The sequence below is a fragment of the Gigantopelta aegis genome, chromosome 10, assembly GCF_016097555.1.
Source record: "Gigantopelta aegis isolate Gae_Host chromosome 10, Gae_host_genome, whole genome shotgun sequence".
NCBI classification, from domain to species: Eukaryota; Metazoa; Mollusca; class Gastropoda; order Neomphalida; family Peltospiridae; genus Gigantopelta; species Gigantopelta aegis.
The window spans coordinates 36,311,028-36,328,582 of NC_054708.1; the positions used below are offsets into that span (position 1 = coordinate 36,311,028).

The 17,555-nt window shown below is 32.8% G+C and overlaps 1 protein-coding gene across 1 annotated transcript in view; it reads left to right on the forward strand.

Moving 5' to 3' along the window:
* LOC121383603 (A disintegrin and metalloproteinase with thrombospondin motifs 16-like) overlaps positions 1-17,555 on the forward strand; it is a 52,524-nt gene that overhangs the window by 24,083 nt on the left and 10,886 nt on the right. The window contains exons 19-24 of the mRNA XM_041513693.1: positions 458-600; positions 2,353-2,473; positions 5,191-5,268; positions 12,767-12,921; positions 14,411-14,685; positions 17,031-17,235. Of these exons, the coding sequence (XP_041369627.1) occupies positions 458-600; positions 2,353-2,473; positions 5,191-5,268; positions 12,767-12,921; positions 14,411-14,685; positions 17,031-17,235 (977 nt within the window). The remainder of the gene's footprint in view (positions 1-457; positions 601-2,352; positions 2,474-5,190; positions 5,269-12,766; positions 12,922-14,410; positions 14,686-17,030; positions 17,236-17,555) is intronic.

Here is a 17,555-nt window from a genome sequence, read left to right on the forward strand (position 1 = left end):
TACCAAGTTACATGTCATTATCAGGCCTCACCCTGTTAATGGTCAAATTAGCCAATTGCTAATTTTTATATAAAGTGGCTACAACATTTAGTCTTTGGCTAAACTAAACCAAAATGTGTTCTAGTTTGAGCTCTGATCATGACTAGTAGTATCAGCAATATGGACAGTTTCTGAGAGATGATACTTTGTATAATGTTTAATATATTTTGAGTCATTTATTTGCTAACAATAACATGGGAAAGCAAGGTTTTATTTGATTACTAACTTGTGACTATATTTATAGGTGATCGTCAGTGTTAGTTTTGATGTCATGCAGTCAGTGATTTGATTTGGTTTGATGATTGACTTTTGAGTGACTATATTTTTGCAGATGATCATCAGTGTTAGTTTTGGTGTCATACAGTCAGTTATTTGACTTGAGTTGATGAGTGACTTTTGAGTGACTATATTTTTGCAGATGATCGTCAGTGTGAGTTCTGGTGTCGGGCAGTCAGTGGGAACATGTTGCAGAGACGGGGGCGGATGTTTTCAGATGGGACAGTCTGTCATGCTGAGAGGCGCCGTGGATCGTTCTTCAGGTGTTTGAGTGGCAAGTGCACGGTAGGCTGGTCTCCTGTAACACAGATCTCATGGCACTCGGTGCTCTCAGTCATGTTACAGCATGCTGCAAGACTTTCTCCAAGTCATTACTCATCACCCAGCTTAAAGGTTGCACGTCATTGTTAGGAGTCTGTTAACATCTCTTATATAAATTTATTACCCCAGCAGGCACTCATAATGGGGAAAATAAAAATCATAATTTCTCACTGAGAAATTATCATGCATTGGTCTAACGAACAATACTATTGGATGATTTGACGCTTACAAACCAATGACCTTGTTGGTACTAAATATGATATCATCACGATTTGGCAAACACACACAATGACGTCATATAGTTTAAAGAGTTTGCATTTACGGCTGTCTGTTTCTGGTGTTAAATTTATAACAAAATGTCATTTTAATGCAATTCATTATAGATTTTGTACCAGAATAAAGAGAACTTTTGTTTTTGAAAATGATCTATCAACGTGATTAAATTATAAAATTATAGCAATACTCAGAACAGTGCGTAAAGTGGTTTATATCATTTCTATACATGTATGTGTATATGAGTGTCGAAAATAAAGGCTTTTAGAGAAAAAAAAATAGCTCAGGTAATAAATAGAATAACAAACTCGGCACCAGTTATTATCAAATTTATGTCCCTCGTGAAATAATTTTCAGTTGTCACTCACTAAAGCTTGTCACAACTGAAAATCATTTCACTCAAGACATAATTTTGATAATAACTGGTAACTCGTTTATTATCCTACATGTATATGTATGTCAATAATTGTAGCATTTAAAAAATATTGCATTATTTAGGTTTGCTACTATTTTTGGATGGGTACCTAACAGGCCCTAATCTACAATTGAAGAAGTAGGAGAAGTGACTTCTGCCTTCCCAGCAGAAATGGGAAAAGTTTGATAAAGATAGGCAAAATGAACATTTATGGGTACATTTCGTAATGTTTTGCCAGTTTTTGCGTTCAATCGGAAAAATTCTGAATTTTACACTCGGTTCTAATTGTAATATTTTGATATAAAATACTACTTCGAGTAATAAAATTTAAAAACAGTTAAAATGTGATATTATTAAGTAGTTGAATATGTGCCGTTATGTTAAAATTAAAGTATTAATTCATATTTTCTGGCATTACTGAAATGAATGTGGCCGAGGATTAACAAAGCTTGACTGGTCACAGTACATGGCGTGACACGCGTCACTTTGAAAAACAATAGCCCGGTTTACGGGTGTATCTGATGAATGTCAGCATTAGACTACGATATGTATTTAATCTCTTCACAACAGAAACTGGCATGAGTATTAGCAATACTGTTTGTTGATTTTGATAATAAATTTAACATGGTAAAACATTAGTGCACATGCACAGAAACCATTTCCCATTTATAGGCTGGTTCTCGATTACTGAGAACAGTCTGGCGCCAAAGTAAAAACACTGTCCGACATATGGCGACAAGGTGCCAAGTGAGCTATGACAATAAATAAGTCAGGGTTTTGACGTCTGTTCTATGGTTTCGGTTTTGAGATCTGAATAGGTCCAGAATATTACGGCGACTTCGACTTCTCACTACTGGTAATAACTCGGCAACTTGAGCCAACTTTCGACGAAATGCTCATTTTCCGGCAAGATTAGGGCTTGACCTAAATATATATTTCTTTTTTGCTCTTGTTAAATCTTTTTGTCTTTTTGTGGTGTGTAATGGTAATGGTAGTTCCGAGCGTAATAGTGTTTCTGTTTTTGTCAGGCATTTGGTTGTGATGGGGAGATGGGTTCCTCTAGAAACTATGATGCTTGTATGGTGTGTAATGGTAATGGTAGTTCCTGTCACAAGATCACAGGCTCATACAACAAAGGAGCTAAACACAGTAAGACATCAAATTATATATATATATATAGTGTGTGTGTGTCTGTCTTAAATGTGTTTGTCTTATTTGTGTGTGTGTGCGTGTGTGTGTGTGTGTGTGTGTTGGTGATATTGTTTCTCACATCAGTATTAATTAAAACTTTCAAAGTTTACAGATTTTATTTCAAACATTTTAGCATATATTTTATTGTCATAAAGCACAAGATTGAAAATAAAACCTTATGACTGTATTGCTAAAATGTAGTTGGTGAATACATATTTAGACTGAAATTGACGATTGGCAGATTCTTTTGCAAACAAAAATAGGAACCCATGCAGGGCAAGCTGTGTCATATCTATAGAATATTATTTCATTATCAAAAAACAAACAGTGCCTCATTGTGTTTTCTCATTCTGGCATTTTAAAATGGAGGTCAGCCATGGCATCCCATGCATTTCTGTGTGATAAAATCTACATTGTAAATCCAACTGAATTTTAAGAGATTAAGTAATCACAAGATTATTGATGTTGGGGGGTGGGGGACAAAGTATACCAAATAAGAATGGCATAAACATGGAAAGCACAACATGAACAATCTGATCTACTATTTCTGGAGCATTACTAATATTTAACAATATCTTCCAACTACATGTACATCAGTTCATATTAAAACATAACAAGCGAGCAGTTCATTATTATAAAGATTAACTGTATGTATATCATTATTATAATGATTACAGTATGTATATCATTATTATAAAGATTAACTGTATGTATATCATTATTATAAAGATTAACTGTATGTATATCATTATTATAAAGATTAACTGTATGTATATCATTATTATAAAGATTACAGTATGTATATCATTATTATAAAGATTAACTGTATGTATATCATTATTATAATGATTACAGTATGTATATCATTATTATAAAGATTACAGTATGTATATCATTATTATAAAGATTAACTGTATGTATATCATTATTATAAAGATTAACTGTATGTATATCATTATTATAAAGATTAACTGTATGTATATCATTATTATAAAGATTACAGTATGTATATCATTATTATAAAGATTAACTGTATGTATATCATTATTATAATGATTACAGTATGTATATCATTATTATAAAGATTACAGTATGTATATCATTATTATAAAGATTACAGTATGTATATCATTATTATAAAGATTACAGTATGTATATCATTATTATAATGATTACAGTATGTATATCATTATTATAAAGATTACAGTATGTATATCATTATTATAATGATTACAGTATGTATATCATTATTATAAAGATTAACTGTATGTATATCATTATTATAAAGATTAACAGTATGTATATCATTATTATAAAGATTAACTGTATGTATATCATTATTATAATGATTACAGTATGTATATCATTATTATAAAGATTACAGTATGTATATCATTATTATAAAGATTACAGTATGTATATCATTATTATAAAGATTACAGTATGTATATCATTATTATAATGATTACAGTATGTATATCATTATTATAAAGATTACAGTATGTATATCATTATTATAAAGATTAACTGTATGTATATCATTATAATGATTACAGTATGTATATCATTATTATAAAGATTAACTGTATGTATATCATTATTATAAAGATTAACTGTATGTATATCATTATTATAATGATTACAGTATGTATATCATTATTATAAAGATTAACTGTATGTATATCATTATTATAATGATTACAGTATGTATATCATTATTATAAAGATTAACTGTATGTATATCATTATTATAAAGATTAACTGTATGTATATCATTATTATAAAGATTACAGTATGTATATCATTATTATAAAGATTAACTGTATGTATATCATTATTATAAAGATTAACTGTATGTATATCATTATTATAATGATTACAGTATGTATATCATTATTATAAAGATTAACTGTATGTATATCATTATTATAAAGATTAACTGTATGTATATCATTATTATAAAGATTACAGTATGTATATCATTATTATAAAGATTACAGTATGTATATCATTATTATAAAGATTAACTGTATGTATATCATTATTATAATGATTACAGTATGTATATCATTATTATAAAGATTAACTGTATGTATATCATTATTATAATGATTACAGTATGTATATCATTATTATAAAGATTAACTGTATGTATATCATTATTATAAAGATTAACTGTATGTATATCATTATTATAATGATTACAGTATGTATATCATTATTATAAAGATTAACTGTATGTATATCATTATTATAAAGATTAACTGTATGTATATCATTATTATAAAGATTAACTGTATGTATATCATTATTATAAAGATTAACTGTATGTATATCATTATTATAATGATTACAGTATGTATATCATTATTATAAAGATTACAGTATGTATATCATTATTATAAAGATTAACTGTATGTATATCATTATTATAAAGATTAACTGTATGTATATCATTATTATAATGATTACAGTATGTATATCATTATTATAAAGATTACAGTATGTATATCATTATTATAAAGATTAACTGTATGTATATCATTATTATAAAGATTAACTGTATGTATATCATTATTATAATGATTACAGTATGTATATCATTATTATAAAGATTAACTGTATGTATATCATTATTATAAAGATTACTGTATGTATATCATTTGTACTTGCAGGATACATTACTTTTGTACAAATTCCTCAGGGCTCGACATCAATAACTACAGTAAATAAGAATGCATTCTCACATATGAGTAAGTACACAATTTTATTGGTTTAATCAACAGACAAATTCTATATACTTATATACAGGGGCCTAGCTTGGGATTATCAGGTGGTACGCAGACATTTTCAGCGATGGAATAAAATATAGAGCAGTTACATCATATATTTTGATTAAAAAACCCATTTGTAATCTCAGTTGGTATGCAGCTGCATACCTGTGTATATGGAAGCTAGGCCCTTGATATATATCTCTTTAGTGGATTGTACCCAATACTTGCTCTTAAATAAGTGGTATGGCAGTACTATAATAAGTGGTATGGCAGTACTATAATAAGTGGTATGGCAGTACTATAATAAGTGGTATGGCAGTATATACTATAATAAGTGGTATGGCAGTACTATAATAAGTGGTATGGCAGTACTATAATAAGTGGTATGGCAGTATATACTATAATAAGTGGTATGGCAGTACTATAATAAGTGGTATGGCAGTACTATAATAAGTGGTATGGCAGTACTATAATAAGTGGTATGGCAGTATATACTATAATAAGTGGTATGGCAGTACTATAATAAGTGGTATGGCAGTACTATAATAAGTGGTATGGCAGTGCTATAATAAGTGGTATGGCAGTACTATAATAAGTGGTATGGCAGTATATACTATAATAAGTGGTATGGCAGTACTATAATAAGTGGTATGGCAGTACTATAGTAAGTGGTATGGCAGTATACTATAATAAGTGATATGGCAGTATATACTATAATAAGTGGTATGGCAGTACTATAATAAGTGGTATGGCAGTACTATAATAAGTGGTATGGCAGTACTATAATAAGTGGTATGACAGTATACTATAATAAATGGTATGGCAGTACTATAATAAGTGGTATGGCAGTACTATAATAAGTGGTATGGCAGTACTATAATAAGTGGTATGACAGTATACTATAATAAGTGGTATGGCAGTACTATAATAAGTGGTATGGCAGTACTATAATAAGTGGTATTGCAGTACAATAATACCCGGTAAGTGGTATGGCAGTACTATAATAAGTGGTATGGCAGTACTATAATACCCGGTAAGTGGTATGGCAGTACTATAATACCCGGTAAGTGGTATGGCAGTACTATAATACCCGGTAAGTGGTATGGCAGTACTATACTAAGTAGTATGGCAGTGCTAAGATAAGTGGTATGGCAGTGCTATGATAAGTGGTATGGCAGTATACTATAATAAGTGGTATGGCAGTACTGTAATAAGTGGTATGGCAGTACTAATATAAATGGTATGACAGTACTATAATAAGTGGTATGGCAGTACTATAATAAGTGGTATGGCAGTACTATAATAAGTGGTATGACAGTATACTATAATAAGTGGTATGACAGTACTATAATAAGTGGTATGGCAGTACTATAATAAGTGGTATGACAGTATACTATAATAAGTGGTATGGCAGTACTATAATAAGTGGTATGGCAGTACTATAATAAGTGGTATTGCAGTACTATAATACCCGGTAAGTGGTATGGCAGTACTATACTAAGTAGTATGGCAGTGCTAAGATAAGTGGTATGGCAGTGCTATGATAAGTGGTATGGCAGTACTATAATAAGTGGTATGGCAGTACTAATATAAATGGTATGACAGTACTATAATAAGTGGTATGGCAGTACTAATATAAATGGTATGACAGTACTATAATAAGTGGTATGGCAGTACTAATATAAATGGTATGACAGTACTATAATAAGTGGTATGGCAGTATACTATAATAAATGGTATGGCAGTACTATAATAAGTGGTATGACAGTACTATAATAAGTGGTATGGCAGTACTAATATAAATGGTATGGCAGTACTATAATAAGTGGTATGGCAGTACTAATATAAATGGTATGACAGTACTATAATAAGTGGTATGGCAGTATACTATAATAAATGGTATGGCAGTACTATAATAAGTGGTATGACAGTACTATAATAAGTGGTATGACAGTATACTATAATAAATGGTATGGCAGTACTATAATAAGTGGTATGGCAGTACTATAATAAGTGGTATGGCAGTACTATAATAAGTGGTATGACAGTATACTATAATAAGTGGTATGGCAGTACTATAATAAGTGGTATGGCAGTACTATAATAAGTGGTATTGCAGTACGATAATACCCGGTAAGTGGTATGGCAGTACTATAATAAGTGGTATGGCAGTATACTATAATAAGTGGTATGACAGTACTATAATAAGTGGTATGGCAGTACTAATATAAATGGTATGGCAGTACTATAATAAGTGGTATGGCAGTACTAATATAAATGGTATGACAGTACTATAATAAGTGGTATGGCAGTATACTATAATAAATGGTATGGCAGTACTATAATAAGTGGTATGACAGTACTATAATAAGTGGTATGACAGTATACTATAATAAATGGTATGGCAGTACTATAATAAGTGGTATGGCAGTACTATAATAAGTGGTATGGCAGTACTATAATAAGTGGTATGACAGTATACTATAATAAGTGGTATGGCAGTACTATAATAAGTGGTATGGCAGTACTATAATAAGTGGTATGGCAGTACTATAATAAGGGGTATGGCAGTATACTATAATAAGTGGTATGGCAGTACTATAATAAGTGGTATGGCAGTACTGTAATAAGTGGTATGGCAGTACTGTAATAAGTGGTATGGCAGTACTATAATAAGTGGTATGGCAGTATACTATAATAAGTGGTATGGCAGTACTATAATAAGTGGTATGGCAGTATACTGTAATAAGTGGTATGGCAGTACTATAATAAGTGATATGGCAGTACTATAATAAGTGGTATGGCAGTACTATAATAAGTGGTATGGCAGTATAATATAATAAGTGGTATGACAGTACTATAATAAGTGGTATGGCAGTACTATAATAAGTGGTATGGCAGTGTACTATAATAAATGGTATGACAGTACTATAATAAGTGGTATGGCAGTGTACTATAATAAGTGGTATGACAGTACTATAATAAGTGGTATGGCAGTACTATAATAAGTGGTATGGCAGTACTATAATAAGTGGTATGGCAGTACTATAATAAGTGGTATGGCAGTGTACTATAATAAGTGGTATGACAGTACTATAATAAGTGGTATGGCAGTACTATAATAAGTGGTATGGCAGTACTATAATAAGTGGTATAGCAGTGCTATAATAAGTGGTATGACAGTGCTATAATAAGTGGTATGGCAGTGCTATAATAAGTGGTATGGCAGTGCTATAATAAGTGGTATGGCAGTGCTATAATAAGTGGTATGGCAGTACTATAATAAGTGGTATGGCAGTGCTATAATAAGTGGTATGGCAGTACTATAATAAGTGATATGGCAGTACTATAGTAACTGGTATGGCAGTATACTATAATAAGTGATATGGCAGTATATACTATAATAAGTGGTATGGCAGTACTATAATAAGTGGTATGGCAGTACTATAATAAGTGGTATGACAGTATACTATAATAAATGGTATGGCAGTACTATAATAAGTGGTATGGCAGTACTATAATAAGTGGTATGGCAGTACTATAATAAGTGGTATGACAGTATACTATAATAAGTGGTATGGCAGTACTATAATAAGTGGTATGGCAGTACTATAATAAATGGTATGGCAGTATACTATAATAAGTGGTATGGCAGTACTATAATAAATGGTATAACAGTGCTATAATAAGTGGTATGGCAGTACTATAATAAGTGGTATGGCAGTACTAAAATAAGTGGTATGGCAGTACTATAATAAGTGGTATGGCAGTACTATAATAAGTGGTATGGCAGTACTATAATAAGTGGTATGGCAGTACTATAATAAGTGGTATGGCAGTACTATAATAAGTAGTATGGCAGTACTATAATAAGTGATATGGCAGTACTATAATAAGTGGTATGGCAGTACTATAATAAGTGGTATGGCAGTATAATATAATAAGTGGTATGACAGTACTATAATAAGTGGTATGGCAGTACTATAATAAGTGGTATGGCAGTGTACTATAATAAATGGTATGACAGTACTATAATAAGTGGTATGGCAGTGTACTATAATAAGTGGTATGACAGTACTATAATAAGTGGTATGGCAGTACTATAATAAGTGGTATGGCAGTACTATAATAAGTGGTATGGCAGTACTATAATAAGTGGTATGGCAGTGTACTATAATAAGTGGTATGACAGTACTATAATAAGTGGTATGGCAGTACTATAATAAGTGGTATGGCAGTGCTATAATAAGTGGTATGACAGTGCTATAATAAGTGGTATGGCAGTGCTATAATAAGTGGTATGGCAGTGCTATAATAAGTGGTATGGCAGTGCTATAATAAGTGGTATGGCAGTACTATAATAAGTGGTATGGCAGTATATACTATAATAAGTGGTATGGCAGTACTATAATAAGTGATATGGCAGTACTATAGTAACTGGTATGGCAGTATACTATAATAAGTGATATGGCAGTATATACTATAATAAGTGGTATGGCAGTACTATAATAAGTGGTATGGCAGTACTATAATAAGTGGTATGACAGTATACTATAATAAATGGTATGGCAGTACTATAATAAGTGGTATGGCAGTACTATAATAAGTGGTATGGCAGTACTATAATAAGTGGTATGGCAGTATACTATAATAAGTGGTATGGCAGTACTATAATAAGTGGTATGGCAGTACTATAATAAATGGTATGGCAGTATACTATAATAAGTGGTATGGCAGTACTATAATAAATGGTATAACAGTGCTATAATAAGTGGTATGGCAGTACTATAATAAGTGGTATGGCAGTACTAAAATAAGTGGTATGGCAGTACTATAATAAGTGGTATGGCAGTACTATAATAAGTGGTATGGCAGTACTATAATAAGTGGTATGGCAGTACTATAATAAGTGGTATGGCAGTACTATAATAAGTAGTATGGCAGTACTATAATAAGTGATATGGCAGTACTATAATAAGTGGTATGGCAGTACTATAATAAGTGGTATGGCAGTATAATATAATAAGTGGTATGACAGTACTATAATAAGTGGTATGGCAGTACTATAATAAGTGGTATGGCAGTGTACTATAATTAATGGTATGACAGTACTATAATAAGTGGTATGGCAGTGTACTATAATAAGTGGTATGACAGTACTATAATAAGTGGTATGGCAGTACTATAATAAGTGGTATGGCAGTACTATAATAAGTGGTATGGCAGTGTACTATAATAAGTGGTATGACAGTACTATAATAAGTGGTATGGCAGTACTATAATAAGTGGTATGGCAGTACTATAATAAGTGGTATGGCAGTGCTATAATAAGTGGTATGACAGTGCTATAATAAGTGGTATGGCAGTGCTATAATAAGTGGTATGGCAGTGCTATAATAAGTGGTATGGCAGTGCTATAATAAGTGGTATGGCAGTACTATAATAAGTGGTATGGCAGTATATACTATAATAAGTGGTATGGCAGTACTATAATAAGTGATATGGCAGTACTATAGTAACTGGTATGGCAGTATACTATAATAAGTGATATGGCAGTGCTATAATAAGTGGTATGGCAGTACTATAATAAGTGGTATGGCAGTACTAAAATAAGTGGTATGGCAGTACTATAATAAGTGGTATGGCAGTACTATAATAAGTGGTATGGCAGTACTATAATAAGTGGTATGGCAGTGCTATAATAAGTGGTATGGCAGTACTATAATAAGTGGTATGGCAGTACTAAAATAAGTGGTATGGCAGTACTATAATAAGTGGTATGGCAGTACTATAATAAGTGGTATGGCAGTACTATAATAAATGGTATGGCAGTATACTATAATAAGTGGTATGGCAGTACTATAATAAGTGGTATGACAGTATACTATAATAAGTGGTATGGCAGTACTATAATAAGTGGTATGGCAGTACTATAATAAGTGGTATGGCAGTACTATAATAAATGGTATGGCAGTATACTATAATAAGTGGTATGGCAGTACTATAATAAGTGGTATGACAGTATACTATAATAAGTGGTATGGCAGTACTATAATAAGTGGTATGGCAGTACTATAATAAGTGGTATGGCAGTACTATAATAAGTGGTATGGCAGTACTATAATAAATGGTATGGCAGTATACTATAATAAGTGGTATGGCAGTACTATAATAAGTGTATAACAGTGCTATAATAAGTGGTATGACAGTACTATAATAAGTGGTATGGCAGTACTATAATAAGTGGTATGGCAGTGCTATAATATGTAGTATGGCAGTACTGTAATAAGTGGTATGGCAGTGCTATAATAAGTAGTATGGCAATACTATAATAAGTGGTATGGCAGTACTATAATAAGTGGTATGGCAGTACTGTAATAAGTGGTATGGCAGTACTGTAATAAGTGGTATGGCAGTACTATAATAAGTGGTATGGCAGTACTGTAATAAGTGGTATGGCAGTACTATAATAAGTGGTATGGCAGTACTGTAATAAGTGGTATGGCAGTACTGTAATAAGTGGTATGGCAGTACTATAATAAGTGGTATGGCAGTACTATAATAAGTGGTATGGCAGTACTATAATAAGTGGTATGGCAGTACTGTAATAAGTGGTATGGCAGTACTATAATAAGTGGTATGGCAGTACTATAATAAGTGGTATGGCAGTACTGTAATAAGTGGTATGGCAGTAGTATAATAAGTGGTATGGCAGTACTGTAATAAGTGGTATGGCAGTGCTATAATATGTAGTATGGCAATACTATAATAACAACATTTATTCATATTTGCATTACTTACTACCAAACTACTATAGAGGGTTCCAAATTAATTACTATGCATTTTTACTTGAATTACACCTAATATTGTGAGTTGAATGATGGAAAGACATGATGAAAAGTTTTCAGGTCGTTCATTTTGCCAAAACATCTTCATAGCACATTGGTTCTTTTAATTGTCAGTCTTTAACAGTTAAAACTGACATGGTATGTGCTATCTATGGGATGGTGCATATAAAAGATCCGTTTCTACTGAGACTATATGTAAAAAATTACCAAATGTTTGACATTCAAAAGCCGATGATTAATACATCAATGTGCTCTAGTGGTGTCATTAAACAAAACAAACTTCTTTCTTAACAGTAAAAGAGTCTGAAGCAATTCCATCAGCTATTGCATCATATATTGCTTCAGACTTGTATGTGACACCTTTTTACGAGTGTTACCTGTACTACCACATGCATACATGTATGTCACTATACATTACACACATGGCCAAATGTTATTTATTTTATACTGTGGGTTTTTATATTGGTAGTTCCTAGTATATGATTGTCTTCATGTATAAATGTATTGATAATATGCTTTTAGTTTTAACAGACAGTTTCATTACATTTTAAACTGAGATAGTGTTGTGTACAAAATGTTCATACATTGGAAAATGTTCTAATTTTGTGTTATGTGTCATACTGTTTTAGGTGTGGAAGTGCATGGACAGCGTCTGTTTAACAAGGATGGAGATGGTCGAGATCTTTCTAACACTTACAGCAAAGATAACATAACAGTTCTGTACCAGAGGAAACCAGAGAAGATAACAATAGATGGTCCTTTGCCAACAGATATAAAACTGCAGGTAACTAAAATCTACAGGCACTGTGTAAGTATATGCATGCTTAAACTTTTGTTTCTGGAAAGTGCGAGTGACTACACTCCTGCAAGTCAATCTGAGATGTGAAACACTGTGCCCCTCATTTAAACAAACCTCACTGCCCACTGTAACACACATTATATTTCAACTAGCATAAATGCCAATATTTGGTGGGAAGCTTACTTGACCCATGGAGAAAAACAAATCATGAGGGTTTTTTTAAATCAAATTTTAAAAACATTTAAGGACTAGATAATAGATTATTGAAACATATTATGGTAGATGAGACATTTAATTCTATGGATTTCTTGTGTTTAGTTTTCTTTTTAAAGTTAATCTCTTCAGTTTTAGGTGAGAATGACAATTGCCTCCCAGACAACAGCCATGTATGACAACCAAGCTGAACAATTACGATGCAGACAATTGCCAAATGTTTAATCAATATTTAATATAAATGAAAAAAAGAGTAGATTAAATACAATAATTAATATATTACAGTGAAACTTCTCTAAACTGGACCCTCAGTAAACCGGAATTTGCTCAAAACCGAACATATTTCATGTTCCCGTGTTTTACGCAGATTTCATTGCAGAAATTAATCCTTGAAGATAGGAAACTCTGAATACTGAACCAATTACCCAGTCACATTGTATTTGTTTAATACAGATTTTACCTCTGAAGACTGAACGATAAAAAACTTAAAAAGGTTGTCGCCTGTCTGGACCATACCATTCAGTGTCAAAGTCGCGGTCTTACTGATAGTACCAGATGATATGTGCATGCTCGGTGTTTGGGTGTCTGTTAAACAATACTCTAATTAGTCTCTGTTACTTTGAGTTACGTTATCCCAAGTTTGTAAGAGAAATAAACATGTGCACTGTGTTTATTGGGAATGAGATTATTACCTCGTCATAAAAGCTCAACAATCTATATAAAGTGTTTACACTTTAATTTGGTTATTGTTGGTTTTCAAAAATACAATTTAACACACGTTACCACGTGGCTATATTCTGTGATAAGCCAACAGTCATGATTGAAACATCCTGTGATAAGCCAACAGTCATGATTGAAACATCCTGTGATAAGCCAACAGTCATGATTGAAACATCCTGTGATAAGCCAACAGTCATGATTGAAACATCCTGTGATAAGCCAATAGTCATGATTGAAACATCCCCTGTGATAAGCCAACAGTCATGATTGAAACATCCCATAATAAGCCAACAGTCATGATTGAAGCATCCTGTGATAAGCCAACAGTCATGATTGAAACATCCTGTGATAAGCCAACAGTCATGATTGAAGCAAATTGTCCTAGAAGGCAAATGTCTTGGGTGGCAGTTGACTGGATTGTAATTGGAAGGTGTTTGTTGTCCCATTTGCAGTTGTCCTATTTCCATTATGAGCTACATTAGTTGAATTTTATTATATAATTAATCTTCTTTTATAGTGGTCTGTTATGCTTTTGATCTAGACATGGCAGGTGTATGGTACTGATGACTACCTGAATGTGTCACCAGAAATCTCCTATGAGTACTATGAACCAGATTTAGCTTCAAGAAGTGTCAAGTTTGTCTGGAAGGTGACCACTGGTCAGTGCAGTCAGACATGTGGCACTGGATCGAGGGCAGCCACTGTTTCATGTGCCCACTCGGTTGATGGACGGTCAGCCGAAGACCATTTCTGTGACATCCGCACGAAGCCTTCAGCTGTGATCGAGCCTTGCAACACAAACCTGTGTCCCCCATTGTAAATATCTACCTGCATCACACATTCCCTGATTAACTTTGTACCACACATATACTGCATCATACTGGAACATTGCCTGACTAACTTTCTACCACACATACACTGCTTCCTTATCAAACATTCCCTGACTAACTTTCTACTACACATATACTGCTTCATTATCAAACATTCCCTGACTAACTTTCTACTACACATATACTGCTTCATTATCAAACATTCCCTGACTAACTTTCTACCACACATATATACTGCTTCATTATCAAACATTCCCTGACTAACTTTCTACCACACATATACTGCTTCATTATCAAACATTCCCTGCTACACATATACTGCTTCATTATCAAACATTCCCTGACTAACTTTGTACCACACATATACTGCTTCATTATCAAACATTCCCTGACTAACTTTCTACCACACATACATGTATACTGCTTCATTATCAAACATTCCCTGACTAACTTTCTACCACACATATACTGCTTCATTATCAAACATTCCCTGACTAACTTTCTACCACACATATACTGCTTCATTATCAAACATTCCCTGACTAACTTTCTACCACACATATACTGCTTCATTATCAAACATTCCCTGACTAACTTTCTACCACACATATACTGCTTCATTATCAAACATTCCCTGACTAACTTTCTACTACACATATACTGCTTCATTATCAAACATTCCCTGACTAACTTTCTACCACACATATACTGCTTCATTATCAAACATTCCCTGACTAACTTTCTACCACACATATACTGCTTCATTATCAAACATTCCCTGACTAACTTTCTACCTGACTAACATTCCCTGACTAACTTTCTACCACACATATACTGCTTCATTATCAAACATTCCCTGACTAACTTTCTACCACACATATACTGCTTCATTATCAAACATTCCCTGACTAACTTTCTACCACACATATACTGCTTCATTATCAAACATTCCCTGACTAACTTTCTACCACACATATACTGCTTCATTATCAAACATTCCCTGACTAACTTTCTACCACACATATACTGCTTCATTATCAAACATTCCCTGACTAACTTTCTACCACACATATACTGCTTCATTATCAAACATTCCCTGACTAACTTTCTACCACACATACACTGCTTACTAGCTGCTTCCTTATCAAACATTCCCTGACTAACTTTCTACCACACATATACTGCTTCATTATCAAACATTCCCTGACTAACTTTCTACCACACATATACTGCTTCATTATCAAACATTCCCTGACTAACTTTCTACCACACATATACTGCTTCATTATCAAACATTCCCTGACTAACTTTCTACCACACATATACTGCTTCATTATCAAACATTCCCTGACTAACTTTCTACCACACATATACTGCTTCATTATCAAACATTCCCTGACTAACTTTCTACCACACATATACTGCTTCATTATCAAACATTCCCTGACTAACTTTCTATCACACATACATGTATACTGCTTCATTATCAAACATTCCCTGACTAACTTTCTACCACACATATACTGCTTCATTATCAAACATTCCCTGACTAACTTTCTACCACACATATACTGCTTCATTATCAAACATTCCCTGACTAACTTTCTACCACACATATACTGCTTCATTATCAAACATTCCCTGACTAACTTTCTACCACACATATACTGCTTACCACACATATAGTGCTTCATTATCAAACATTCCCTGACTAACTTTCTACCACACATATACTGCTTCATTATCAAACATTCCCTGACTAACTTTCTACCACACATATACTGCTTCATTATCAAACATTCCCTGACTAACTTTCTACCACACATATACTGCTTCATTATCAAACATTCCCTGACTAACTTTCTATTATCAAACACACATCAAACACTGCACATGTATCAAACATTCCCTGACTAACTTTCTACCACATATAAAATTCTAACATATATAAACATCACACTGCTTTCATCTAGAATAGTTCCACTATAAATATTTACCATACGTGCACATGATACTACATACTTCCTTCTGGAACACAATGCATACGCTAATGATATTTTTAAGATAAGACAAATGAATTATTATAATCCCTTACTGTGGTAAATAATGATTGTGGTTTCACAGTTAACACACTGGAGACATATGGAACAAGTTTGACTTAAGCAATTAAAAAGGAAATCTCTTGCATATCAAACCTATCATCTGACTTCAGATGAGACTTCAGATGAGCTTTAGTGATTAAAACACTCTCTAGATACATGTAGTTGCGAGTACATGTAATGATCACATTATTTACTAGTTTAGTCACCATAACATCTCTGTGTTTTACAGCTGGCAGGTGGGAAGCTATGGAACATGTTCAAGATCGTGTGGTACTGGAGTGATGACACGCACTGTGCGCTGTACCCGTGAAAACAGAAACATCAAGCAGGTGGTTGATAACAAACAGTGTGCACACCTGCCAAAACCACCGGTCTCCTCTCAGTGCAACACCGACACTTGTCCCGGAGTCTGGGCCACTTCGCCATGGTCCGCAGTAAGTCGTCTTTGGGAGTTGTGTGTGTCAGCTACTATATGTGTGTGTTTGAATATGTATGTGTTTTAAGTTGTCTTTGAAAGCTGTTTGTAAACTGTGTGTGAAAGCTGCATTTGTAAGCTGTGTTTGTAATTTGTGTTTGTAAGTTCTGTTTGTAAACTGTGTGTGAAAGCTGCATTTGTAAGTTGTGTTTGTAATTTGTGTTTGTAAGTTCTGTTTGTAAACTGTGTGTGAAAGCTGCATTTGTAAGTTGTGTTTGTAATTTGTGTTTGTAAGTTCTGTTTGTAAACTGTGTGTGAAAGCTGCATTTGTAAGTTGTG